The sequence below is a fragment of the Elephas maximus genome, chromosome 9 (assembly GCF_024166365.1).
Source record: "Elephas maximus indicus isolate mEleMax1 chromosome 9, mEleMax1 primary haplotype, whole genome shotgun sequence".
NCBI lineage: Eukaryota > Metazoa > Chordata > Mammalia > Proboscidea > Elephantidae > Elephas > Elephas maximus.
Genome location: NC_064827.1, coordinates 80,799,785 through 80,827,028, shown reverse-complemented (window position 1 = coordinate 80,827,028; position 27,244 = coordinate 80,799,785). Strand labels below are relative to the sequence as shown.

The 27,244-nt window shown below is 50.8% G+C and overlaps 2 protein-coding genes across 8 annotated transcripts in view; one reads left to right on the top strand and one right to left on the bottom strand.

Moving 5' to 3' along the window:
* FNBP1 (formin binding protein 1) overlaps positions 1 to 7,858 on the top strand; it is a 149,161-nt gene extending 141,303 nt beyond the window's left edge. For 5 of the 6 annotated variants that reach the window (XM_049896990.1, XM_049896989.1, XM_049896988.1 and 2 more), the window contains one exon: positions 173 to 4,070. In XM_049896990.1, the coding sequence (XP_049752947.1) occupies positions 173 to 351 (179 nt within the window). In that variant the 3' untranslated portion in view covers positions 352 to 4,070. Of the gene's footprint in view, positions 1 to 172; positions 4,071 to 4,771 lie in introns of those variants that run through there. The other variant, XM_049896987.1, reaches the window with a different exon arrangement.
* A 5,183-nt stretch (positions 7,859 to 13,041) lies between these two features.
* USP20 (ubiquitin specific peptidase 20) overlaps positions 13,042 to 27,244 on the bottom strand; it is a 47,077-nt gene continuing 32,874 nt past the window's right edge. For both annotated transcript variants that reach the window (XM_049896984.1, XM_049896985.1), the window contains exons 11-25: positions 24,740 to 25,193; positions 24,143 to 24,265; positions 23,693 to 23,808; positions 23,256 to 23,428; positions 22,506 to 22,600; positions 21,565 to 21,598; positions 21,285 to 21,330; positions 20,059 to 20,239; positions 19,848 to 19,974; positions 19,255 to 19,424; positions 19,081 to 19,162; positions 17,770 to 17,878; positions 16,669 to 16,771; positions 15,331 to 15,402; positions 13,042 to 14,862 (exon numbers count right to left, since the gene is read on the bottom strand). In XM_049896984.1, the coding sequence (XP_049752941.1) occupies positions 14,702 to 14,862; positions 15,331 to 15,402; positions 16,669 to 16,771; positions 17,770 to 17,878; positions 19,081 to 19,162; positions 19,255 to 19,424; positions 19,848 to 19,974; positions 20,059 to 20,239; positions 21,285 to 21,330; positions 21,565 to 21,598; positions 22,506 to 22,600; positions 23,256 to 23,428; positions 23,693 to 23,808; positions 24,143 to 24,265; positions 24,740 to 25,193 (2,046 nt within the window). In that variant the 3' untranslated portion in view covers positions 13,042 to 14,701. The remainder of the gene's footprint in view (positions 14,863 to 15,330; positions 15,403 to 16,668; positions 16,772 to 17,769; positions 17,879 to 19,080; positions 19,163 to 19,254; positions 19,425 to 19,847; positions 19,975 to 20,058; positions 20,240 to 21,284; positions 21,331 to 21,564; positions 21,599 to 22,505; positions 22,601 to 23,255; positions 23,429 to 23,692; positions 23,809 to 24,142; positions 24,266 to 24,739; positions 25,194 to 27,244) is intronic.

Genomic DNA, 27,244 nt, shown 5'->3' with positions numbered 1-27,244 from the left:
GGGTGCAGTAGGTGAAGGATCAGTGGTGGTAGCTGCATGGGAGAAGTCAAAGGGGGGTGAATTTTGCAGGGACCTCACCTTTTACCATACCCATTGCATTGCATAGGTCCCTGTTTGTTCTCTACCTGAATTTAACAGGAAACCTAAAATACTCTTATAATTGTCTTTTCAGGTCAGAATGAAGGAACCATTTCGGTAGTTGAAGGCGAAACATTGTATGTTATAGAGGAAGACAAAGGTGATGGTTGGACCCGCATTCGGAGAAATGAAGATGAAGAGGGTTATGTTCCCACTTCATACGTCGAAGTCTATTTGGACAAAAATGCCAAAGGTGCTAAGACTTACATTTAATACCACTTAAAAAAAAAAAACTTAAAAAAAAAAAAAAAATGGAGTTGTTTCTCCCCACAACCATGACTGTTACAGGCAGCTCTTCAAAAGACTGGATGGAGCACATCGCAGTCCATGTTTTCATATAGCCACACGGTGGACGTTTAGGGATCGTACACCTGAATTTCCTTGGCTTATTTTGACTATAATCAAGTTTCACTTGCTAAGATGGACTTTTATGTAGAAAGCTGCCAACTGCCAATTTACATCTGTGTCATTTGAAATATGATAAACATTTCTTCTTTTGGCAGTTTCTCTAGATTAAAAAAAAAAAGGGGTTGCATTCTAGCTTCTAATCAATTCTCTGAACTTAAAAGTCCATACACATCTGGGGCGGGGGGTGCAGAAGACTTCAGCTCTCTTATTTATATTTAGTATCCACCATAAATGGAACTACATTAGAATGTTACAGTTTGTAACTTAATAAACTAAACTATGCTAGTTTGTTAAATTTTACATTTACTTTAGAGGAAGCCATAAATAAAATCTCCCCTTTCTTGAGTAAAGACAAAACCTGTTGCTGTGAAGTTGACTCCAACTCATGGCGACCCCATGTGTGTCAGAGTGAAACTGCTCCATAGGGTTTTCAAAGGCTGATTTTTCAGAAGTAGTCTGCCAGGCCTTTCTTCTGAGGCGCCTCTGGGTGGACTTGAACCGCCAACCTTTAGATTAGCAGCTAAGCACATTTACCATTTGCAGCACCCAGGGACTCCTCAATAAAGAAGAAAATTCTTATAGTGGTACTAAAAATGTTCTACTTAAACATGGTTAAAATCATTGTTAGGTTATCCTATTCTGTGCATATGATCCCAAAGAATCAATTGAAATCTGAAAAATATGATCAATTAACCAGTTGAGTTTTCCAGATGACTATTTATCTTCCCTCCACCAAACTGACCCAGTTGATCAGATGTGTCAATGCCATTTAGATAAGCTTACATAAAACCTGTGCATGTCCACTTCAGTTCCCTTTCTTTGTAATAATTTTCTCAAACTTAGTTCTGTTTCTATTGGAGGTTTGTGGCAGGTGGGGCTGTGTTCAGCTCACACATCCCCAGATGGTCTATAAATAGAACCAAGTTGGGGAGCAACTACTTCTACAGACACTGATCTCAGCACATCACTTTTCAAAGTTGGGGGCGGTTAGTAATTGGGATGTTGAAGACTCTGAGCTTGAATTTACTGGTAATTGTTGTAAGCAGCAAACGTAACATCTCATTTTGGAAAATTATGTGATTAACTTTAGCCAGAATAAAATAAAATTTCTCATTCTCTTTAAAGAAATCTGGGCCACCTGGGAATTTGCATTCTTAAATTGGCACTGAAGCAGAAGGATAATAGACAGTGAAATTGGTCACATGCGTAGACAGGTACCCCCCAAAAAACCCATTGCCATCGAGTTGATTCTGACTCATGGCAACCCTATAAGACAAAGTAGAACTGTCCCATAGAGTTAGACAGGTCCCCAGCCCAGTGTTAAATTGTGCCCAGTAATGAGACTCTACACTGAGATCATAGAAAACTGGCTGTAAATGGGTCAGAACGAAGCCGTTGGGTTAGACTTTCTTTTTACTTGACTTTGAAAATTATTTATTTATGCCCTTTCTACTTTTAAATGGGAAAATTGCCTTCTTGCCTTTATATTATTGGCTCATTTTATAAGTGCAAGTCAATTAAAAGCTGATTTTAAAAGCTACAGCATCACATCTCGGGATAGAAACTGGCAAGAGTTACGGGTGCTGGTTGCTCTGGATGGCCTGTGTTTCAAGAGGAGCAGCGAGTTGCCTTAAATTTCCCAAGGGCCACCAAAATGGAATATAGTAACCTTCACTTAACAACAGCCTGACTGAAAACAAAAACAAACAAGGAAATAAAAAGCCTTTTAATTTTGAAATAATTATGGGTTCTCAGTTGCAAAGATAAACAGAGAGATCCCACAAACCCTTCAACTAGTTCTTCCCAATGGTTAGGGCTACATCTTACACAGAGTATACTATCAAAACCAGGAAATCGATGCTGGTCAGGCTGATTTTTTTTTTTTTTTTAATCTATCTCCCTGTCTATCTAAATGTAAAATTTTTATCTTATTTTGAATTATTATGCCTCTGCTGACGTAATAAAAGTACTCATCCTGCCCCCAGACCTCTTCAGGGCAGTTGCTTCAGTTCTCCTTTTTAAGTATCAAAGCAAGAAAACCAGCTGACCAAGGAAATTTGTTTTAATGAGCAGTATATTTTATAGGAGGTTACCAAGGAGCCCTGGTGGCACAGTGGTTGAAGCATTCGGCTGCTAACCAAAAGGTCCGCAGTTGCACTCACCAGCCGTTCTGCAGGAGAAAGATGGGCAGTCTGCTTCTGTAAAAGATGTACAGCCTTGGAAGCCCTGTGGGGGGCAGTTCTACTCTATCCTGTAGGGTTGCTATGAGTTGGAATTGACTTGACGGCAGTGGGTTTGGTTTTTGTTGCTTTAGGAGGTTACCGGCTTTAGGCATGTAACCAAATGAATGGGAGACCTAAGATGTTAAAATCTATCCGATGATGAACTAATTTCTAGACTGTTAGCTATTGGAAAAAGCAAGCTAAATGCTGAAAAAGGCTAAAACAGAGCAAGACAACATTAGCCTTGAAAAGCCTGCCTTGAAAAGTATAGTATTTTGTGAAGGTGTTTTTTTTTTTGTTTCTTTGTAGTTGTGCAGATTTGATTGAGAAAATAGCTCCATTGGTTTGCGTAGGGCAGGGGGAGGGGAGCAGTTTGTGTGCATCCGTTTATGATCATTATTTTAAGTGATGCACCTCCGCACCTGTAACAGAGGAATATATGTAATATTGGCTAAACAGTTCAAGATATTTTGTAGTTTCAGTTCCTCCAGTCAATGTGTAAAGTATCAGAAAAAGCACTGAAACAATTTCCAAACCATCAGGAATTTACATTTCCATCCAAAGCGGTTTGTTTTCTTCCAACAATTCTCTGCAAAAATAAAAGCAGCAAAACCTCAGGTGGTTTATAAAGTTTTCTTCCTTTCGTTTAGAGATGCACTGACTGATTAAAATTTCCTCCCCACCTTGTTTATAAATCTGTCAGACCTTACCCCAAGCAACACCCTTCGGGTGAGGCTGCCGCTTTCTGGTGCCCATAACTCAAAGCAGGTGTTTTATTTTAAATAATGCCAGTGCACTTTTTTGGTGTGGTGTCTTAAGATGTGGTTATTTAATAATTGCCAAAATATTTAGACTAATTTTCAATGGGTCAACTGGATTGTGACTTCTTTTTTTGTGGTTTTGTTTTTGTGTTTTCAATTGTTTTCTGTTAAATATATCCGTAATTCCCCCCACAGAGTATATTTGTATATACTGCAAATTAAAAACTAAAAGGATTACTTGATTTAGTTGTTTGAATGTTTTACTCTTTTGTGTTTGTCTTCTTGGTTATTCTGCTGCCTAATGACCTTTTTGTTTTTATAACGGCTGGGGAGGCCGCAAGGACTATTACACTGGTAGCTAGGTTCTCTGCCGCCTGCTCCGCACTTGACTTTATTAGACACTTGGGTTCTGAGTAAGTTTTGTTTGAATACAGCCAATGTAACTGTTTCTTTCTATTCTTCTTCTACAAGAAAAGAGTCTCTCTGGCGTCTTTTAGTTGTACCCTCACATCTGCCTCGCTAATAAACGTGTTTTTCTCGGTATTGTGTATTTTAAATGATTTTAAATGTTTCCAAGAAAAGTATTCTGTGTAATATGAGTATTTAACTCTTTCATCTTTCATAATGGGGAATTCCCTGGCCAAATGCTTTTTTAAAATTCTACTTTTTTTTTTCTTTTAAATGATACCAGCTTCCTTGTTTCTTACCCTGTATGTACTGAAGGGCTTAAAAAGTCTGTGTTTCTCCTGTTTCTTTTCCTACCTCCCTCAAGATGAAGAACTTTCACTGTTTCTTGCTGAGGAAACATTGAGTGCTAAGTTTTCCTTTTCACCGAAGAGTTCATACTTGACTGCTAGAGAACTGGGAGTTTCAAACAGAGAATCGGGCCTTTATTTTCCTTGCATCATTCTGGAAGCTGATCACATCTCATTCTTTCTCTCAAGACTACATTTATTAAAAAGATTAGTCAGGGTAGTTCTCCTAACCCTGAAGTATAGACCAGCTCATGATTGGATATGAAACCGTGAAAGTTCCTTATCTCAGAATGAGCCTGTGGTAACCAATTGCTCTAAAAATACGCCTTCCCTCCTCCCTTCTCCTACCCTGCCCCTTCTCTTCTCCTCCCCCCTTCCCCAGGGCGGGGCCGTTTGCTTTGAAGCAAAATGGCAAAATGCCCGCCTCTAGCTTGCTGCCTTCCTGTCTAACAGAAAGTTTTTCTTTCTCTTTCTTTTTGTGTTGTAGATTCCTAAAGGTGGCCTACATATGGGAGCAAGAGCCTCGGGGTGAGCCTTCCCAGGAGAAACCACTCGGTCTGCTTGTCTCCACAGGCCTCGAACGCACTCCTGCGAGCAGACTCCCGGTCTGGTCTGGAGTGTAGCACTTGAAATCTCAGCCTGAAATGACATCCCCACGCCGTTCAGCTGCTTGCCTTTTTATTTCTTTTCTTTCTACAGCATGCTTCTTGTGGCTCAGCTATTCCCATGGCCCAGTCTGGCCACCTCTTTGGAATTGTTCTTTCCCCGCTCTGCACAGGCAAGGGCAGACCACCAGACAAGCCCCCTCCCTTTCACTGGCTCCTTAGCCCTCAGTCCACCCAGTGATGGTCCTAACCGATCCTCATTTCACACCGTGCCTTTTGTGAAAACTTTGCCACTAGTCTCATGAGGAGACTAACAGAATCTGGATAAGGAAGGTCAGACTTCCAGGTGGACTGAGAACCCTTACGTTGTACACGTATTCCCATGTCATTTACGTTAGAAACGGCACCATCTTTCCAAAGTCCCTTAAGTATTCAGTGGTCCTTTTCTGATTATGAGCTTTCTGCTCATACTGAACCTTGGCCCTTTCAGCATTTCCTCAGCCCCATGGCGTTTGTGGCGGGTGCCAGGGTAGGCATGCACAACACATTTTTGTTTGGAAGCATCTTCAGTGGCCCGGAGAGTCCAAACTGGAAGTCAGATTCCAGCGTGCATGTTGGCCCTGCTGCTTGCCTGGGTCCACCTTCCGTAAGGTCAAGGACTGTCCTAGCCCAGCTTTTTCCTGTTGTCTCCCTTTGAATAAGAACTGCATATGGGGGCACTTTGCGAATGAGCATCTCACCTCTGTAGCTCTTCGTAGAGTTGTCATTCCTCTTCATTCCAGTAATTTCCAAGATTTGCGTCTTAGGATTTTAGTGCTTTCACCACCAAAGACCTTGTGCCTCTTGTGGTCCCTCAAGTGGTCCTGTGGCTACAGCTTCTGCATTTTATCACGGGTTCTCCAGGCCACCCTGAGTTAACTGACTTTGCTTTTTGAGCTTAGTTTCCTTCCTTTTATGGATCTTTAAGGAAAAACTAAGATCATGTAACCCGTGGCCAGTCACGCCTTAGAGCAGCATAGCTTCTCATTTGGTGCAGAAAAGTTGAGAGAAGTTGGCTGTAAGCTTCTGTGAACAAGAATGCCATCTGAAGCTAAGGATGAAATCGGGCATCTTTTATCCATTTGTTTCGCTTTTGGTAACTAGGTGGTCGCCTCGGGCATTTTCAAGTCTTCTCCATATTTATGAATCTAAAACAAGGAATTCTTACAGGAGCTGAAGGGACAGGGACCGCAAATATAGATCCTAAGGGTTGGCCCATCTTTGTTCAGTGCTGCATTGCATGTGTGGAAATGAGGAAATAACTCCTTTCAGCACAGCAAGGTTGACCACACACCACACTTCAGGAGCAGCTCAGTCAACCCTCAGTGACTAGAAACCACAAGCGAGGCAATGCCAACGGTAGGCAGTTGAAGAGGAAATGGCTTCAGGTTTAAAAAGAGCGAGCACGCACCTTCTTTCTTCCCCAGAATGGAGGCTGGGGAGGCAGAATGGGCACTGAGAACTGTACCTGCTGGAGAGTCCTGGAAGCTTCTGGCTGCTGCATTAGCAACAGGCATCCATTCCCTACAATGGGCAACCCTATTGTAGTGTACTTGGCAGTCAAGCAAGAGGACTGGTTTGGCAGACGAAATTGAAGCTAGGATGCTAAAGGGTGAGGAGGGTCAGGGACTTGCCTCTGCAAACCAACAGGTGCATGGTTAATAAGGTCCCAGGAGCTCCAGGATGGGCTCTTTGTCAGCGAGCCGGCCAGGTATCTCCAGCAACTTCTAAACATTGCCAAGTTAAGCTGACTGCTCTCCACTCTACAAGGATGCTAAATGGGGTGGGTTGTTTGTTTTTACTCAGTTTTTAGAGCCTCAGTAATGCATGTGCACTGCATCTTTCACATTCTAGGTCAGGGTAGGTTAATTTCTTACAACATAGGGGAAAAAGTATAAGCTGCTGTAATTTGTTCTTTTAATGTTTGGCAAACCCAGTAGATGCTTGTACCCCACCTTGTATTTCCTGTGCCTTTTTTTTCCCCCCTTCTTTGTATCACCTGGGTCCAAAAAAGAACAGAAAATGAGTGCTTTTAAATGTTTACCCTTAGTTGCTTTTTTGCCTGTCTGTGTGGCTATGTGGAAAGAGCAATGCTGTACCAGCTGGGCTTATTAAAGGAAATAAGTTATTATATGATGATAGTTGCGATATATCATTTACTCTGGGAATCCTACTGTGAAACCATCTATATATTATTATGGAGCACTTCACATATAGTAGAAATTGCTTCTCATTCCTCCCCGTATCCACTGCCTGTCGTTTCTCCACCAGAGCTAGAATATTATCGTGTTGTAAGAATGACTGATTTTTAAAGACACTGCCCTGAAAGTGACTGACAAACAAAATGAAAGAGAGGAACTTGTCATTTACCCCGTTTTTCCTTTTTTAGGATAGGAAAAAATAAAAAGGCATGGAAAGCTGGAGCGGGATTTTCCTTTGAGTTTTTATCACTGTCGTCTTGAAGCTTTTAGGTTGTTAGGCACAGTCGAGATAAACCTGTAGCTTGGCTCACCAGCAGTAGCACAGAGGCCTCTAACGCCTGTAATTACAGAAGAAGTTGGCTGAACGTGAAAAAGTCACGTTAATGCTACGTATTTTTCCAGAAATTTTGGTTTCATGCTTCTTATTGGCTCTGCCTTCTGTGCTTATGTCATCAAGAACCTTTTTTAGAAAATGATCCAAGATTCTATTTTAACATAATGCACCTTTAAATTTGTCTGTTTATTTGTGTGTGTTGCACTAATTCTAAACTTTGGAGGCATTTCAGTGTTGTAAAGGTCCATTGCCGTTGTGAAGGTCCTGGAATTGCCCGTTTGTCTCTGAAGATGGAATTAAACCAAATAAAGTGCTTCCATTGGAAGGCTTATATCGACCTTGTAACTATATGTTAACCCTCTAAATGTTAAATAAAAGTATAACTTGGCACAATATCATGGGATTGTTTTGTTCCACCAAGAGGTGACCCTAGGCACAGAGGGAGCCTGGTGCTGTTAAAGTTCACTGGGCTGTGGTCTGCACCAGTACTCATTTCCTGGGTAAACTCAGGAAAAGTCACATCTCCACCAGCTCAGGGAGGGGTTTGGGGCTCAGATAGCTCTAAATACCACCCCCCCACCCCCACCCCGCCAAGGAACCCTGGTAGTGAAGTGGTTAAGTGCTCGCCTGTCAACCAAAAGGTCAGCGAATCAAACCCACCAGCCGCTCCCTGGGACAAAGATGTGCCAGTCTGCTTCCATAAAGATGATAGCCTTGGAAACCCAATGAAGCAGTTCTACTCTGTGCCAAAAGGTCACTGTGAGTCGGAATCAACTCGAAGGCAGTGGGTTTGTTTGTTTTTGTTTTTGTTTTTTTTTTAAGTACCTCCCCCCACCCCCTAGGGGGAAAAGGTGTCAGAGACATTGGTGATGTGAGATTCAGACTGATGCAGCCCAGAGAGGTGGGGAAGCTCATTATCAGAATTTTTCAGCAGGCAGCTAATCTAGCTTTTCAGGGACCCTGTGGGAGAAATGAAATTAGAGTATGTTTGTGTTTCATTGGTGATCTGGGGTCAAAAGTGCTCGAACTCATACCCTCGGTAGCTTGGCTGGACCTGATAATTTTGCATGAAGCTCCAGGTTGTTTCGGATGATTTACGGGGAGGGCGGGAGGGGAGGATTTGTGCCTGACACCACGGGATGTGTGCAATGGGAAGGAGGGGGCTGTTTCCATATCCTGCTTTGAAAACATCACCCAGCCTTTTCTGTTTCCTAAGGTTCTTTAGGAAAACATTTGTCCGAGGAATGGAATACTACCTAGCTACACCAAGTGTGGGCAGGGCACCCCTAATGCCAGTTGTCAGTTAACTTGCCAAGGAGTGGGAGGTCAGGGCATCAATAAGAGAAGATGCCAAATAATGGCCAGACTGCACTGCAGCCTTAGCTTCCTCCCACAAATGGATGGAATTGGCTTTTAAAGCCAGATCCTCACCAGCTCCTCTGTTGTCATTAGTGCCTGGAAGGATGGTCGATAAAGCCATTAGCTAGCCAAAGCTTCTGAACAGTCAAGAGTTGCTGATGTGAATGGTTCAACCCGTGACCACTAACTGAGAAGTTGGCGGTTTGAACCCACCTAGAGATACGCCTTGGAAGAAAGTCTGATGACCTGCCTTGTAAACAAGTCTGATGACCTGCCTTGTAAACAAGTCTGATGACCTGCCTTGTAAACCCTGTGGAGTGCACGCAGTTCTACTCTGCAACACATGGGGTCGCCATGAGCTGGGTTCGGCTTGAGGGCAAGTGTTGGTTGGTTTTGGTTTTTAGTATGAAACTGTGTGCTACAAAGGAACAAGGTGAATCTAGTATTGTCTTAACTGAAGCCCTCCTTGTCTGGGTTGCCAGCAGAAGATTAAATTAGGAAGAATATTAACAGCATGTTCTGGGCTTTGTCTTACTTGGGGAGTAGCCTCTATCTACATGTGAGAGATGGGATGTTTCCACCTGTCTCCCTTATGGACCCTCCTGCCCTGAAGAACCTTGCCAGTGTTGAGGAGGCTGGACTGGGTTTGCTGATATGGGGCACAGGCTTTGCCTCAGTTTCATCAGTTGTAGGGTGAGGATATCATCACCCTGAGGAAGTTGCTGTGATAACAGGAGGATGTTGGGAAAGCACTTGGTGATAAACTCAGCAGCCACGATTCAGAGCTTATTTCAAAATTCTCGTGAGATTGTTTTATTCTGATACAGGACATAATTTGCATAATTTCCAAGCTCTGAGCTCTATGGGATTTGAAACAAAAATATTGCCAAGTTTGTCACATTTTCATCTACCTAGTCAGCGGAAGTGTTTTGGGTGGTTGGCTTCTCAACCTGTCCATGCAGGCGTGAAGCTTCGGCTTCCAGTCATCCACTTCCGCCCAGTAGGGTTGGAAACAGTGGAGTTGGTAACTAGGAGCTGTCCTGCCCCACCATTCAGTTTTCAGGTGCACTTAGGAAGCTTTTCCCTTCGGTTTAGAGACTCCTGAGTCAGAAGGCTCCGGTGAGGCAGCAGGCCTGCCAGCAAGCACGTCACTGACCAGTAGGTCAGGCTCCTCAGGTCCGTCTGGAAATATCGCCGGCCCTGGCATCATCATCAAGCCTGTCCCAGGCGCCCGAGGCTCTCCGGTGACCCTCTCGCTCCACTCCCAGCCCACGCCCCCGAGGGCCGTGCCCAGACCTGCAGCAGCTCATCCATCGGCACAGTGGCAGTGGGGCCCCTAGCGGGAGCCAAAGCCAGAGCATGAGCAATGATGGAACAACCTGGGTCCCTAACTGAGAGTGACTAGGAATGAAGTGGAAGTGGACAGGGCTGTCGGGCAGGGGCGAGGGGTGGGTGTTCAGGTTTGCCCCTCCCCCTTTGTTAAAGGAAAAGTGGTCTCTCAAATTGCGAAATCCGTGAGACAGCTTGGAAATCAAAACTTGAATTGCTGCTCCAAAGGATGAATGGTGCAGGTCTCCAGTGAGGAAGGGAGCAGGAGGGTGCAGATTGTGAAAAACTGCAGACCCAGCTCCGGTGGGGTGTCCCAAGCAGTGAGAAACCCAGTGCCCTGGTTCTGCTCAGCCACCTAGATGAGAGTTGAGCCCTCTCCCTTCTCCTGGCCTCTGCTGTCCCTCCTGGAGAAGGGTTGGCTGTAATCAGGGTTGCCGGCCCCCTCCGAAATACAGAAGGCTGCAAGCTGGTATTAAGCAGCCAGTTTGTGTGCGTCAGGAGCTATTTCTCCAGAGCTGCATGGAGGGCCCATTAGGGCCTGCTTTAAATACTTCTGTCTCTGTCCCGATGGTATGGTGACATTTACTTAAATTACCTCCAATCAGCTGGGACATCTCTGGGCCACAAAAGGTACAGTAGAAACTGAGAAAGGCTTTCATGTACCTTTGTTCTCAGAGCTAAGGGGCCAGAAGCTGCAGGTTGGAAGACTCACAGGGATTAGTTCTCCTTGGTTGGGCCCCGGAAGCTGCCGTGGGGTGGGGGAGAATCCTCTCAGTGCCCCCCAGGATTCTGGCCAGGACAGGTTGCTGCACCTATGAGTCCGTACAGTGTGCACATCCCCGGAGCCCTGCCCCCCCCAATCCTTTTACTACCCTGACCCCAGTCCCAGCCCTCCAAATGCCCACTCATCTGGGCTGGTCGTTGATGTCAAGTAGAAGGATGAGACTACATCTCTGGGACAGCTTTCTAGAACATAATCTGTCCAAAATGTTTGTGACTCTCTTTCACAAAGGCATTAATTTCTTCTGAGCAGCAGCTCACTTTGCTATAATGAATGATATCTCCCTGCTACAGGAAGAGTTGGAGTAGGGAAGAGCTAGAGGGAGGTAAGATGCCAAAATACCAGGGACTTCCCACAGGCTCTCCAGGGAGCAAAACTAGGTAGTGTAAGGCTCTCAGTATAATTTGTGTGCACTGAATTTAAAATAGAACAAAAGTAGGAAACGGGACATGTTGGATAGCTCCATCTTGCAAATGTGTTTTCTGATCCAGGTTTGTGAGCAAAACCACAGGCAGGTGGAAAAGCCTTCAGACACAGGTAGCAATTGGCCCACGAACAGCTCCAGTCAGCCGGGGGTGGCTTTTGGCTCCTCTAAAGAAGGGTGCTGCTGGAGCGATTCCCAGGCCCAACCTAGAGGAGAGTCTGACGAGGGGACAGTGGTCAGAGAAAGACCCGGCCTCCGCCTGCCACTGAGCACTTCCTGTCTGCAGCTCAGCTGGTGAGGTAAACCACCACAGACTCATATTTTGTCTCCAGATTCCAGCATCTAAGTGTGAACAGGACCCTTAAAACTTGATACTTCAAGAGAAAAATATAAAGGAAACCTTTGAAGGTACTAAAGGTGAATCAGTACCCGTCTCTCTCTCCTTCCTTCAGCACAATAGATGAACATCTAGCTACAGACTCCAAAGTAAAGCCTAAGGCCAAAAGTTTATTCTCGCCCTTCCATGTTAAACAAGAACAAATCACAAATGCCATGTGATTCCATGTATATAACGTTCAAACGTGAGCAAAACTGAAAATGTTGCTTGGAGGCACACGCTCAAGTGGTAAAGCTATGAAGCAAAGTGAGGCGTGAATGAGATGCAGGCGAGGAGTTCCCCCCGGGGTTGGGGTAAGGTGGCAGAGGGCACCGGAGAGCCCCAAGGCTGTTTCTATGGGCCTGGAAATGTTACATACCGGGGGGTGGGGACACTGTCACCGTTTTATTGTTCTTTTATGTTGAACGTGTTTCTGTACACGCATGTATGATGTATTTCGCAAGTAAATTTTTTTTTAAGTCATACATAAAATTCTCAAGCTCTTTTCACCCTCCAAAACACCCCAAAAGTAAACACAAAAGACACCAAGGACTATTGTTGGTAACAACTGTTGTTAGTCGCTGTTGAGTTGGCTCTGAGTCATGGTGACCTTGTGCATGACAGGATGAGAAGTTGCCCGGCCCTGTGCCACCTTCATGCTCATTGGTATGTTTGAGTCCACTGTTGTGTCTGTAAAACACTAGCATCACTAAATGGCAGGAAGTTCCCAGTGCTGAACCCCAGAACGAAGATGCCCTGAGAGCGACCCTCACCTTAGCACAGGAAAGAGTATTCCAGGTAGCGGGGCAGGGGGCTCACTAGATCTCAAGATCACCAGCTTCCACCCTTGACCAGGTCTGAGGAAGATAACATCCTGCTTGGCAGCTACTCTGAGTGGTCTCTGGAGCACCCCGAGTCTACTGGTGACTGGCCAGGGCCCGCAGGCACCCAACAGTGTCGGAAACCAGCCTGTGGGATGAACTGGCCTCAACCGCTGACCACATCTGGCCCCATTTCTCTGGGGCTGGGGCTGGTTCCAGGAAAGGAAAGAAACGCACTGATGGGTGTTTAGAGTGGCTCCAGCCTCCTCTTCCACTCTCCCACTCTTTCAGCATCCAGATGGTCTCTGGTTTCAGAAAGTCATGTGCTCTTTCTGGGGACGGTCATTTGTAATGTTAATTGTCATGGCTCCATGCAGCCTGTAAGGGTGGAACATGGCCCCTCCTCTGGGCAACAAGCTTCAATTTTCCCTCCAGTAATAGTTTTTTTAATAGAGTTAACAGCAATGAAAGCAAAGGCAACAAGGGGGTGTGGGGAGTGCATATGTATTTATTATGACGTTCTGAACACAAACCAGACCACTCCGACGTGGGGCGAGATTACAGTCTGTACAGCGGGATGGCTACATCACGTCACAGACGGTACAGCATGCAGCCGCAGAGGCTCTGTGGGAGGCTCGCCCCTTGCTGCAGAAGCAGCTCTCAAAAGACTGCGGCAAACATCAAGAAATTCCAACGGTGGTGTGTTCTTTGATCAACATGCTGCCTCAGCGGGGAAGAAACAGGCTCCAGGTAAAACGATGTAACAGAAGTGAGCAGCTGACATGTTGCGAGAGGCGGCAGGGGCCCTGGCTAGAACTGCCTGCTTGAATTTCCACTGACATCTGCTTCTACGGAGGCCACAGTAGTTTGGGGGTTTGGTCCCACGACCCCTTCCCCATCCCCCATTTCCCCTGACCCTTACAAGGCGACCACCTCCCCCAGCTGTTTCAGCTTTAGTGCCACCAGAAACAAGACTGAGTTCTCGGTGTGTTCCACCCGTCCCAAGCTGTGGCCTTGCCCAACATCCAAAAGAAATGCTTCTAGAGACCTACGTGTGAAAAGCTGCCTCTGGCACCACACCCCCTGGGGCGGGGGCTCTGTACAGGTCAGCAGTGTTGGGGAGAAGGGAACAGTGTTTTCTCTAGCATCAGCCCCCAGGGAAGCTGCATTACCAGCAAATGACAGCAACGTGAGTGAGGTATTTGTTTCATCATCCTGCTCCCTGGTGGCGGTGCAGCAAACCTCTCTAATGATGAGCCCCTGAGCTGTGGGGCAAGTCACAGCCACACCCCAGGGGGGCACACTTAGCAGGCAGGTGAGGAGGATCAGCTGCCTCCAGAAATGTCCCCTAGTGTCAGAAATCCAGCCCTCTCCTCGTGTCCCAGTTGTGAGTGAGCCCAGAGTCTGAGAGGAGCAGAGGGCTTCAGGAGCCTTTCTGGTTACACCCAAGAGATGGGGTGAGGGAGCGTGAAGCAGAACTGCCAGGTAACGGCAAGCTCTGGTGACAAGCGTGAGCACCCTCACCGCAACGCCCCCCATCCTCTGCTGATCCACTTCCACATCTACCTCGTGAGACTTTCGGGTGCCTTACAAAGTATACAGAGGCAAGTCCCTGTGAAGCAGCGTCTGACTGACGTGGGGCAGTATCAGGCCCCAAGCCCAGGCGACCACGGGCCCAGGGCTCCAGGGACAAAAGTCAGGCCCAAGCAAGCAACAGGGTAGGTTTGGGGACACAATGATAACAGTAACTCACCTGGTGACGGCCAGGACAAAGACCCAAAATAATGTCACAGAGTCTTGGTCGTTTAAACAAGCCTAAAGTTAATATACTTTCTAGTTACAGCATTACTCACTGTGAACCAAAACCACCTTTCTGCCTCTTCCAAAGCGGCGGCCTCTCTTCTGGGGCACCAACACCCGCCCCCTGCAGGGAGGAGGGGCGAAGGCAGGGGCCTGTGGGAACACTGTTTGCTCAGCAGAGCCAGAGCCCACACGGCGTTCTTCGGGTCGGCCTCCAGGAAGGTGTGTTCAAGGACGCACTCTTCTGATGCTCACAGGGACACAGGAGGGTCTCTGGAGAGGGACAAGGGGACCCGAGAGTCCCCTGGAGGGACCCTGCCAGGGAGACTCACAGACTGGCCCACTAAGTCACACAGCCCGGGTCTCAGCTTCAATCTTTTGCTCCCCATGTAAGCTCTCGGGGTCTGGAAGCTGGGCCACACTCTGTCGGATGGCAATCTCAGGGCCACCTCCATACAGGGTGTTCAGGTAGCTCCAGGTCTCCTCGGAAATCTGTCCGTAGTCAGCTCCTGCAGTGCACAGGAGACACGCCCAGTGGGGGCTCCAGGAAGGCCAGGCCCCGGGGAGAGGCAGGGCAACCACGGGCTTCTCATGCAATGCTGTCGAACATAAATCTCAAGATTGTCCAGAGACAGCCACTCTGCTAAGGACCCCAGAGGACATCTCTGGCTGCCATCCCTTGTTTCCCTGGAGATGGGGTTAACATAAAGGGCAGGGCAGGCAGAGCCAGTGGAAGGTGACAGAGACGGGTGGGGGTGTGTGGTAGGGGCTGAGGACCCATGCAGAGGCCACGCCCCTCCGACCATGTGCCCACCCCCCTAGGCCTGGACCTAGGTGGGGCGTCTCAACCCGACTCTAAGATAGGCTGCAGGGGTTCCTGGGAGGACCAAGACTGGGTAGCAGCCTGACAGCCAGGGAGGGCAGAGGGGCAGCTGGCTCAGCCTGGGAAGCCAGGACTCCAGCCAGGTAAGACTCACCCTGCTTCAGCTGGATATGGCCACTGCCCTTGATCTGTGCGATCCTGCTATTGTCAATGGGCCCAGGGGGCTCTGGAACAGACACGGCTCAGGCTCAGTGCTGCCGGGCCCCTCCGGCAGTAGGAAGGCACCCCAGTCCTAGCTTCTGCCACGGCCCTCCATCCCTCCACAGGTAAGAGAGCCATTCTCAAGGGGTGACTCCAACATCTGAGGTTCCAGAGAGGCTGTCCTGGGCCCAGGGAGCCCAAGCCAGGGAATCAGGGTGACGTCTTTAGCACAGTGAAGTTATCTGGGGCACCAAAGCCTCATCTGCCAGAAGTCTGAGATCCAGGAGGAACTCACGGCATCCTGCTTCCCACCAGATGGAATTTCTAGAACTCCCGTGCAAATTTCAGGCTCTAGCTACTGTCAGCAGGAGCCACTGCCAGGTGGACAATGCCCTAACCACTGATGGTAGCTGCCCTCGCTGGATGCCCTTCCTGTGTGCTTGGCACTGTGCCGAGCACTGTGCATGCATCATCTCGTTTCATCCTCGACAATGAGAACTGTTCACAGAGGCACCAACTGAGGCTGAGACAGGTTAGGTAAACTGCCCGGGTCAGAGCTGACGGTAGGCAAAACCAGGCCTGAGTGACGGCTGCAACTCCTGGGCCATACCCTTAAGCAGAGCACAGCTGACTGCATCGACCCCCACCAGGGGCCGCTGGCTGTCTCTGTAGACCCGGGGGCTGGAGGGCCGTAAGCACTCCTCTTTCCCTAGTGCTGGCTGGTGCTTATGTGGCAAGTGACAGATATCAGCTCTGCTGACCCTGAGACAGTGGGAGCGGGGCAGGGGGAGAGACCTGAAAACCTTCCTTGTGATGGAGCCTAGCGCCCAAGGTCCTTCCTGAGAGTCTAAAACCTTCTGGCAAATATAATTTATTAGAGGGCCACAAACTCCTCAGAGGGAAGGGCCTTGAGGTGTGGAAGAGCAGCCTCCTGAAGGCTTCCCCAGCCTCAGTAGGGAGTGGAGAGCAGGGGAGGGCAGAGCGAGAACAGCCTCCTGCCCTGGGGCAGCCACTCCGCAGGAACACTAAGGCCAGGCTGGGGACAGTGGTCCTGGCTCTGGGGCCTGGAAGAGCAGTTGTGTCCTCAGCTCAAGCCTGGGAAGGTGCTCACCTGCAGGGGTAACACCAGAGATGGCAAGGCCGGCACGGACCGCTCCAGGGCCCCTCGTCTCCCAGCGTCTACTGGCAGCATCCTCCCTACAGTCCTCCTCCCAGGGGCTGCTCCACTTGCTGAGGATGGCAGCCTGGGGTCCCTCCCGAGGTAAGGAGGAGGGCTGAGTACTCTACTCACCACTGTCCTTCCCCTTGACAAAGGCCTCCCACTCGCGGAACCACTGCATGCTGATGCAGTAGATGACACCGGGCGACTCCTCTGCCTGGAAGGCCTTGTTCAGCTGGGGACGGTGGGGAGAAGGGGACCAGAGGGGAGGGTCAGCTTCCAGATGTCCAGCCTTTTCTTTACATCCTCACCCCCAGCTTTTACAAAAATACCAGGTACTCAAGGTAAACTCCCGACAAGCTCAAAGAAAATAAACACTTCCCTCAAACCAGCCACTCAGAGGCGACCACCCGTAGTCACTATTGTCACTTTTGTCACATTTTGGTGAATCTCTTTTCGGTAACTTTTTCTCCACCCAATTCGGATCACACAGTACACACTTTTTCCCCCTCACTTCATAGAATGTGTCCATCTGCTCACATCTTTAACTACGCTTCTGACAGTCAATCTTTAGTGCCCATCTTTACCTGCCCTCTCCACTGCTGCAGGCCGGATGTCCCGAGTCCCAGCACAGCAGCACGCAGGGAGGGTGTGTGCTCGGAGCCTGGGCCGCGCACAGAGGCTCTCTTTCTAAGTGGATCACGCTGGGAGCCCTTTCTGGGACTTCCTTTTCTCATTACTGCTCTCTTAGGCATCTCTCCACCTCAGTTTGTATACCCAAGTAGTTCTTAACCAGGGGTGAGTCTGCCCCCGTGGGATACTGGGCAATGTCTGGATATAATTTTGGTTGACACTTGCATCTAGTGGGGAGATGCCAGGGATGCTGCTAGCATCCTACAACACCCAGGTCAGTCCCCCACAACAAAGACTTGTCCAGCCCAAGGTGTCGACAAAGCCAAGGCCAAAAAACCCTGGTATATCCCTACCATACTCTTTTTACCACTGCTTTATAGCCCACCATGTAGACGGACCTAATTTACTCAACTTAGCACCTCCTGCCAGTAAAAATTCTCTCAAATGTCTGGCCAGGCCTCCAGTCACTCTGGTATCCCAAAGAACACTTCTTGCAAACAGACGGCTGATGGCACACAGCCCCTTTGCCCCTGAGGTCCAGCATGTGCCGAGCACAGGCTGGAGGAGCCAGTCCCCTGTGCCACCCCAACGTGCATGCACCTTGATGAAGGTGTCAATCTCGATCCTCCTGCGCTTGGCCAGAGCCTCAATCTCCACCTGGCAGATGGAGCACACATACAGATGATTCACGGCGGGGCCACCCCCAAACCTACACCGGGTGGGAGGGAGAGAAACACAAGCCCTGAGGGGCGGGCCCTTGCTGGAGAGCAATTCCCGGCCTCCGTGGGGCCAGTGACTCTGCCTCCCCTTCAGGGTCTCAGAGGAGGTGAGGGTCCCCAGGAGGCTTCCCTTGACACTACCCTTCCCTTCGGCTCCCCCGCGGTGCCCTGTCACACATCTTCCTCACTAGACTGAGCCACAGAAGCTGGCATGGGCACCTGCTCGCCAGCGTGTACCCAGTACTTAGCAGAGTGCCCGCCACAGAGCAGGCGCGTCACAAATGCCTGCTTCGTGGATGAGGGCCAGGAGTAGCACTCCCGTGTCCTCTTCTGGCTACTAGGCAGGGAAGTGGGCAGGAGCTTTGGTGGCTGAGAGCTCTACTGGCTGGACCCTGAGGACAATGTCAAAGGGGTGCTGCAGGTGGTAGAGAGTGTGTGACCCAAGCCTGAGGGGATCCCCACAGGATCTGGGGATGCATCTCCCTGTGAGGTCTTCACCTGTCCACTGGCAACAGGGCAGGGAGAAAGTCTGCCCCTAACCTGCAACTAAATGTCATAAGTCTAATACGAGACAGGCGTAATGACAACTTCCTGGCCTCATTCCCAATTTGTATGACCATCCCCTCAGCTGTGGCAGATCCCACCGTCAGGCTAAAGAATGACGGGGTTGGGGGTGGGGGTGGGCCCAGGATCAGTTTGGGCTGCTGAGAGGCAGGCCTGGCTGGTTTGCAACAGGAGTGCCACATGCTCTTGGCCTTGATGGATCTGAACCTGGAAGTTCACAGGCCATAGTGGCCCAAGCCCCCAGCCAACATGAGCAGGGCCAGTGGGGTAGGAAAGAGCCAGGCTGGAGGCCCCAGTGCCCTGCCCTGCAGCAGTGAGATGAGCCAGTATGCTTGCTTCTGCATCAGCCAGTTTCCTGTCCCATGTGACTGGAAGGGCCCAAATGGATTCACACAAATGATATGTCTTTTTCACTACAGGCACAACTGTGTGTATTTCTGGAAAGCCACCAGACGGAAGCGCCCTCAGGGCAGGGCTGGCTTCTGGGCTGTTCTGCTGCCTGAGTGAGGACAGCTTAGGGGTTCATGGGTGTCATTCCTTTCCTGGTCTCCCTTCCTGCCCAGCTGAGTACCCGACCAGTACAGAGGCAGGCCGGTCTCTCCAGAAGAGGCTAGCAAGGGCTCCTTACCTGTTGTAGAGGTGCTCCCAGACGTTCTGGGGCAGGATCACCACCAGGTCATCAATGTAGTGGTATTTGTTGGGTGGGATGCCTGTGGAGGAGGCATAAGGAGGGAGAGCTGGGTATTGAGGCGGCTACTCAGCCCACCCGCCCCAGCAGGGCCTGCTGGCCAGGTGTCCTCACCTCCATGGGAGCAGAGGAAGGTATGGTTGGTGATGGGCCCCGGCTCAGCAAAGGTGTTGAACTTGTTGAGCCATTCTCGGGACACATAGAACCGCAGCAGGCTGGGTTCCCGCATGGCAGCCAGCGACACCACCTGCTGCCGCTCCCTCACAGCCTCCTCACTGCTCTTCCTGGAGCAGGGGTGGGGAAGGGGAGAACGGGGAGCTGCAGCTGGTGCCACAGTGGGGACACAGCGGTGCCCTGTCTGGTCCACCTCTGAACCCTCTGTCCACATCTCAATAGCCCCGCTGCCCAGGCCCTGGTTCTGGCTACTGTCATCTCCCTGGGACCAATGTACAGGCCCCAAACTTGGCTCTTTGCCATTGGGCTTTTCCACTTTCCCCAAAGCAGCCAGATGGCTGTCTCTTTAAAACCCCAATTCTTACCTTCCCCAGCTTTAACCCCTCCCAGGCTCCCATCAACCACATCCCAGAGTAAAGTCCTGTGCAGCTGTGGCAGGACACCCAGGGCCCACAGGTTGCAGGTGTGGGGCCCAGTCACTGTTCTTCAGCCACCCAGCCCCACCCCAGCTACCTGCACCCAGTGCCCCACACCTGTAGAAGAGGACGTAGGCCTCGGCGTTCTGCACCACCGTCTCATGAACCTCGGTGACATACTGGTCGTCAAACTCATACCACTGCCCATTGATGACGTTTTGACAGTAGGCGATATAGTGCCCACCTGCAGCAGGAGAGGAAGCCAAGTCTACAGGGACCCTAGGAGAGGGGGCAGGGCTGCTGGAAGCAGGTGGGCAGCCAGACTTACTGCCTGCTGTGCCATGGTGGCAGATGACTGAGAGGAGGTCGTAGGTGGTGATCTGGGACATGCACTCCTTGGCAAGGAAGGGGCGCAGGTCGAGTCCCTCCAGGGGGAAGGAGACGTGGTTGTTAATTTTGAACGAGTACATCACCTCATGCCGAAAGCGCTTCAGGTGAATGCACAGGATCTGGAAGGGCAGGGGAGGGCGCTGGTCATCCCAGAGCCGGCTAGGGCCTGGGACCTCAGCGCCCTGACAGGCCCCACAGGAGAGCTCTGGGACCTGCAGCTCTGGGCACTCACCAGGCCACTGTTGTCCCATGCCCTCAACCACTCAGGGCCTTGTCATCAACACAGAAAATGACAAGAAACCTTGCAGCTAAAGCCTTCCACAGGTGCACAGGCTACCTGACCGGGTGGAACTCACTTGCTCCACCTGAACAGACGGAAGACTCTCCCCAGGCCGGCTAACCTAGGCCCAGTTTAGTCACACGGCCAGCGGCAGGTGGCCAGTCCTGATGCTGGGGCTGAGCAACACTCATGTGGGATCTGCTGCCGAGATGGGCCGTCCCTAAGAAGGGCTGGGCTACTGGTCTCAGGACACTGACCCCTCCTCTGTCAGTGGCCATCAAAAGAACTCTGACAACCAGTTTTGTTGGTGCCCCTTCTTAGAATCCTTCTTCACAAAGGTTGTCCAAATCTGCTCAATACCACCATAAGCATGGAACCCCCATCTTGGGCCACTCTCTGCTTTGCTCACCCACAGTGGCCTTCACTGGTTCCAGCAAGCTCTCCCTCCACAAGGCCAACACCACCTTCAGGTCTCACTTACATGTCACTCCCTCAGGCAGGCCCTCCCTGGGAGCCCCAACTGGGCCAGGACAGCCACTATTGCCCCGACTCTGCACTGATAGGGCCACGCCTGTCTTACTTGCTGTGGTACCCACAGTGGCCGCATGTCTGCCTCACAAACATGCTGAATGACGACTGAGCTGAGTCCATAGAAAGGACCCCAAGTAAAAAGTAGGGAAAAATGTGCCCTCTCCTTCCCATAAGGACTCCCAGCCAAATCTATAGAAATTCCGTGGACCTCTTTGGCTCAGAAACTGGCTGCTTCTGAGTGGTGAAGAGGGATCAGCCTCCACACAGTCCCGCTACCTTGCTGCACTGCAGGGTGTGAGCCTGGAGAAAAAGCCTAAAGATGCAGAGAAGGCAGGGGAGGGCTGCCCACTCACCTCGGGCAGCCGCAGCACTTTACAGTACTTCACTCCATTCCGCAGCCTTGGGAGGAGAGGGCAGGGACAGGCTGAGTGAGCAGCTGGTCTCAGTGTGGGGGGAGCACAGGAACTAGGTGAGCCTCCCCCAACCCAGTCACTTCTGCGAGGACGGGATCGAGCTCTTCTACTAAGGAGACACTGGGAGAACCCAGGGGGAAGTCTGTGGAGCACAGACAGGCCACAGAGGTTGGGAATGGGAAAGCAGTTATGGGGAAGGGCCCAGAAGGCACACACTCACTTCTTACACCGCTCACAGCTGTACATGTTGTCACCTGGGGCAGTAAAATAAAGGGACCGGGGTTAGCAAGGGTGGAAACGGGGAGCAGGGCTGAGATCAGAACATGCCTAAGAAATAAAACCAGAGAGGAACCAAAGGGAGGGAAGATTCTGGCTACACGCAGAGGCAGAGTCCTCAACCAGGGAGAAATGGACATGTTTGACCCCGGAAACACTTCAACTCCTGTGTGAACATCACCATCGATACAATCAAAAGGCAAAATGGGTGGGAAATGCAACATTAAAGACAGAATATGTATTAAGATCTTTAACATATAAAGAGAGTTCCCAAAGGTTAACAAGACGCCAGACACCCAAAAGAAAAACAGGAAAAGGATCCACCTCCACCACCCACTCCCGTCGAGTCGATTCCGACTCCTAGCGACCCTGTAGAACAGAGCAGAACTGCCGCATAGAGTTTCCAAGGAGCACCTGGTGGATTTGAACTCCCAACCTTCTGGTTAGCAACCATCATACTTAACCACTGTGCCACCAGGGTTTCCAGGAAAAGGACAGGAATGGGAAATTTCGAAATAAGGAATACAAATAGCCAGTACACTTATAGAAAAAGAATGTTCAACCCCATCCATAATCAAGGAAATGCAAAAATTAAGGCAAGATATCATTTTGCCCATCAAATGGGCAAAACTTAGAGCCTGGTTACCGCCCGGAGTTAAACTGCAAGACAGCGAGAGGCGCAGAGCACACAGCCTCAGGCTCAGACACAAGCGTGGGGGCGGGCAGGGGGGCATTAACGTATCCATTTCTGAAGCAAAACCTGGGGTGTATACTACAAATCTTACCCTGTACATTTCCCTGAGCAGTGGACTGTGTGCGTTTGCACGAGGATCCAGACAAAGCTCTGAGAACCGCCAGGGGTTCCCAGCAGCCCAGTCCACTCACCCTTCAGCTCATCGGCAGCAAAAAAGGCAGCGAGGCAGTCCTCCAGGGTGACGACAGGCCCCCAAAACCAGCTGGGGGTACAGGATACCACGAACCTATGGAGACAGAAAGGGGGTGGCAGTGGTGCTGCCAGGTCCCGGGCAAGAAGACGACTGGGGGACTTGGGTTTGCTCCAGGCCCGAGCCTCAGAAGGACCCATCAGGAAGGTAGTCTGGCATAGTGGGCAGAAAGAGCACAGGTGTGGAGTCAGACGCCTGGGTTCAAACCCTGGTGCCACCAGCTACGTGTCTTTGGGCAAGTGACTTCACTTCTCCCCACACTCGCTGTCCTCATCTGTGAGGGCCAATGATCACAGTGTCCCCTCCCCTGGGTGGCTGTATGGGCCCCTGACGTCGTGCAGGTAAAGCTCCCATCACAGCACGCAGTGAGGGCTCAGCAGACCTGCCTGCACACTCCAGCTGCTGCCCTGCTTCTAGCTGCCTCTCAGTCACGCTTCCCGTTCTTGTCCTCCAATTCCACAGGCCCATCCTTTGGTTCCAAAAGGGGACCATCCATGCAGTCCCAATGTGGCCAAGGAACCACCCCCTAACTGAATGTATCCTACAGCCTCAAGCTCCCTGTCAGAATCTCCCTGGACCTTGCAAAAGCTTGTATTTTGCTGAAGTTCCGTCTCTTGCCCAGACTGTGCGTGCCAGGAACGCCAGGCCAGGGCCCGTCCCATTTTCCCAGTGGGTATGAAGGTGGACATACCGTCGGATATATTCCACAATGAAGGCAAGCCAACCCTGGGCGGCGTAGCTGTCCCCACAGGTGCCTGGCTTGGCCGGCACATTCTGGTAGATGGCCGAGTGGAGCTTGGCCAGGTCTTCCTTGCCAGGAATGGGCAGTGAAAGGTCCTGGAATGTCTCCACTGTGGTGGACACCTGTGGGGTAGAAGGTCAGCCTGGGTCTCCACCTTCCAGGGTCCTGCCCTACCCTGACTGAACAGCAGCCGCACTATAAATTCCAGCCACTAGATGGCAGTGTAGGGGAGAGGGCATGCATTCCATGCCCTAGGAGCCCAGCAGCCAGGCCCTCCCCCTGTAGAAAAGTAGAAAGAGCCAGGAAAGAACCTCTCCCACCACTCCCAGCCGGAGTGAGTACTACTGAGGCTGCTGGCAGTCCTTCCTCATTCCAGAAACACTCACCCGGTCACAGGTGAGGCACTGCACAAGGCTGAGGATGGAGCCGTCGAAGATGTCTGAGATGACACTGCGGTAGCGCTGCTCCTTCCGCCTCCGACTGCCGCTGGTCAGGACCTGGGCTGGGGGCACAGCATGGGACTAGGCCCAACCTCCACCTGTCTGTCTGGGGCAAGGGATGGGCACTGGGGCTTCCTTTGCCAGGATAGAGGGTCAAATCTTTATGAGTCACGTGACTGGGGCTACAATTCACCTCGGTGTTATCATCTGTAAAATGGGGCATCACACATGTCCTTGTGGTGCTATGAGCTCAGAGATGCTGTGTGAGAAGTACGCAGCCCAGCCCCTAGCAACCAGTGCTTGAAAATGGCAGCCACAGGCACTATTTCCACTCCTAGCCCAGAGCACACATGCAGATAGTATGCTGGTCTACCCCTCCGCTCCATTCCTCCGAACCTTTCTTGAGCACATATGATGGCCCCATTCTCACAGGACTTGCACGAGGAGGGGTGCTGGACAGCTTGTGGACGGGGCTGCAGGGGCGAGAGGAGCTGCACATCTGGGCGTCATTGTCTGGCTCTGGGGACAGAAAGGGGACTGTCCTGGGACCTGGGCAGCCAAGCCAGCCAGGCCAGGGTCCCCAAGCCAGCTCCAGGGCCTGATCAGGAAGAGGACCTGCCAGCAGCTTTTAACAGGACTAAGGCCTGAACCCCGTGTGTCCCCTGTATCCTGTACCCATACCGGCCCCAAGCATGTTGAGATGGAGCTGTCCACACACTTCACTTTCCCAGCTGAAGGCTCAGGGCTGCAGGTGGGGCTCTGAGTCTGTTTCCAGCTTTATAGCTAAGTGAAATCTTAGTGAAATCTGAGGTTGGTTTCTCACCTATAAGCTGGGGCTAGTGGTAGGCTCCACCTCCCAGGGTGGCTGGGAAGACTAAGTGGGCTACTGCCTGGTGATGCCTGGCACACAGTAGGTGCCAAACAAATGGAGCTGCTGCTCCAACTGGTGTGCTTCCTCCCAGCAGCCCCGAGCAGCCCCTGGCTGTCTGATACCTGGCGTCCTGCAGGGGCTGGCAGAACGTGGCGATGGTGGCAGAGTCTCTGTGGACTGTTCATCAAGGGCAGCCATAGCAGTGTCCACATCAGCGTCCTCGTCCACTTGTTCGGAGTTTGTGCGCTGCTGGCCCCAGGAGAACTTCCGGTCCTTCATCCGCTCCTTCTCAGATATGGCGCGGCCCGCCTCATCCGGGATCAGCAGCTCTGTCTCGGCCTGCGAGCCGCCCCCACCACGACCCTGCCCGTCACCCTCACCCCGGTCACTGCTTGAGTCACAAGAGAGGAACTCGTCCTCTGATGGGCTCCGGTCGCCCTCCCGCTTGTCGTCTGTGTCACTTGAGTCAGAGTCCCGAGCCTCTGCCACTGCTGCTGTCACCGCTGCTGCCACCTCTGGCTCCTTGAGCTCCTCGTGCAGCTGGTCCATCAGGCAGCGCAGGAACTCCTGGGTGTCCTAGAACCAGGGGCTGTGTCACCAGGAGGCACTGGCCACAGGCACCCCACTGCTTCTGCTGACAAGGGTGCCAGCTGCTTCCATTTAGCGACTGCCTCGTGGGTGCCTTGTGCAGACGATCTAATCAACTCCTTACAGCAGACTGTCTAGGCAGTCCCATCCTAACCCCCATTTTACTGAGGAGACTGAGGCTCAGAGACGTCAAGAGACTTCTCCCAGGTCATCCAGCTATAGCGTGACAGAGCCGAGATCTGAACCGAGATCCATCTGACTCCACAGCTTATGCTCTTAACCACCTGCAACTCTGCTTCAAAATCAGTGTGGAAGTCCAGAGAGGATGGATGACATTCAGCCACTAAAGTGTACTTGCTTCCTACAGGCCAGGCCAGTGGGGGTGGGCAAGGAGCATGTTATGAATTGAATTGTGACCCCTCCAAAAATGTGTGTCAACTTGGCTAGTCCATGATTCCCAGTACTGTGTGATTATCTGTCCACCATTTTGTCATCTGATGTGATTTTCCTACATGTTGTAAATCCTACCTCTATGATGTTAACGAGGTGGGATTAGTGGCGGTTGTATTAATGAGGCAATCTACAAAATTAGGTTGTATCTTAAACAAATCTCTTTTGAGTTATAAAAGAGAGAAGCGAGCAGAGACATGGGGATCTCATACCACCAAGAAACAAGAGTCAGAAGAATAGCGCATCCTTTGGACCCGGGGTCCCTGCACTGAGAAGCTCCTCAACCAGAAAAGATTAATGACAAGGACCTTCCCAAAGAAACAACAGAGAGAAAGGCTTCCCCCTGCTAGAGCTGGCGCCCTGAATTTGGACTTCTAGCCTCTTAAAGTATGAGAGAATAAATTTCTCTTTGTTAAAGATACCTGCTTGTGATACTTCTGTTACAGCAGCCCTAGATAACTAAGACAGAACACCCTGGAGGATGAGGGAGTGGCACTGAGGGGCCATGCACAGGGAGGGCACAGCCGAGTTCCACACCAGCAGGTATCCCGAGCAGGGCCAGGCCACCCACGTCATCAGCCCTTCCTCTGGCTCTCCATGCTCTGCCAGCACCCAAGCCCCTCACTTGTCTGCAGCCTGTGTGTGCCCATGCCTTCCGTTGCCATTGCAACACTGAAGCACACACAGGCTGGGGCAGGGGGGCAGGGAACCCCAGAACCCCAGCTTCCTGCACACCTGTGCAAGGCTGACGACACTGTCACCTACAGGCTAGCTGGGTGCTCAAGTCACAGCCTCATTGACTTTATTCTGACTCCTCTATGACCATGTCTCCAAACCAGGGAGGCCTCTGGACAGCCTGCCCACTGAGCCCAGCCCAGAGCTGTGCACACAACACAAGAAGTGCTTTGAAAGGCTAAAGGGTGATGACTGTAGCCACCCATTAACTGCTAGCAACGGTCAGTGGTGGTGGCTGGGCCCCTGGAGGAGGACCTGGCTTCAAAGTCCTACTCTGACCCTCACACTCTCTGACCCTGATGTCAGAAGCAGCCCCCACCCCAGCCCAGCTCCTCACCCACATGAGCCAGGGTCCTGTAGTGGCCAGGCCCAGCCAAGCACCCACGCCCTCCAGGGTGTTCTGTCTTAGTTATCCAGGGCTGCTGTAACAAGTATCACAAGCAGATATCTTGTTCTTTTAGTTGTAGCAGAGAAAAAGGAACACATTGGATGGATTTCCTTAGGAAAAGTGTCAGACACCAAGAGCAATTAACCACTTGCTTGAGTTACGGGGATGTGGGAGAAAAGAGAGTCCTGTGTCGGATGCACTGAAAGTTTCTTTTAAGAATGAGGTCTTCGATATGCCGTCTAGTTCTCTTATTGGCTCTTCCTTTTAACAAAAGTACTATGTGTCCATTGCCAAAATCTCAATCTAGGCAGAAGCACGATAGCATCATCTGCCCACTAAGAGGGGCCCACAACTGGGTCTACGTTTCAGATTCAGACATGCTCTCTGCATTTCGTCTGAGAACCAGGAGCAAGTGGGGCTCGTCCTGGAGTCCAGATGGCTGTCACACAGCAGCCAAGCATCCCCA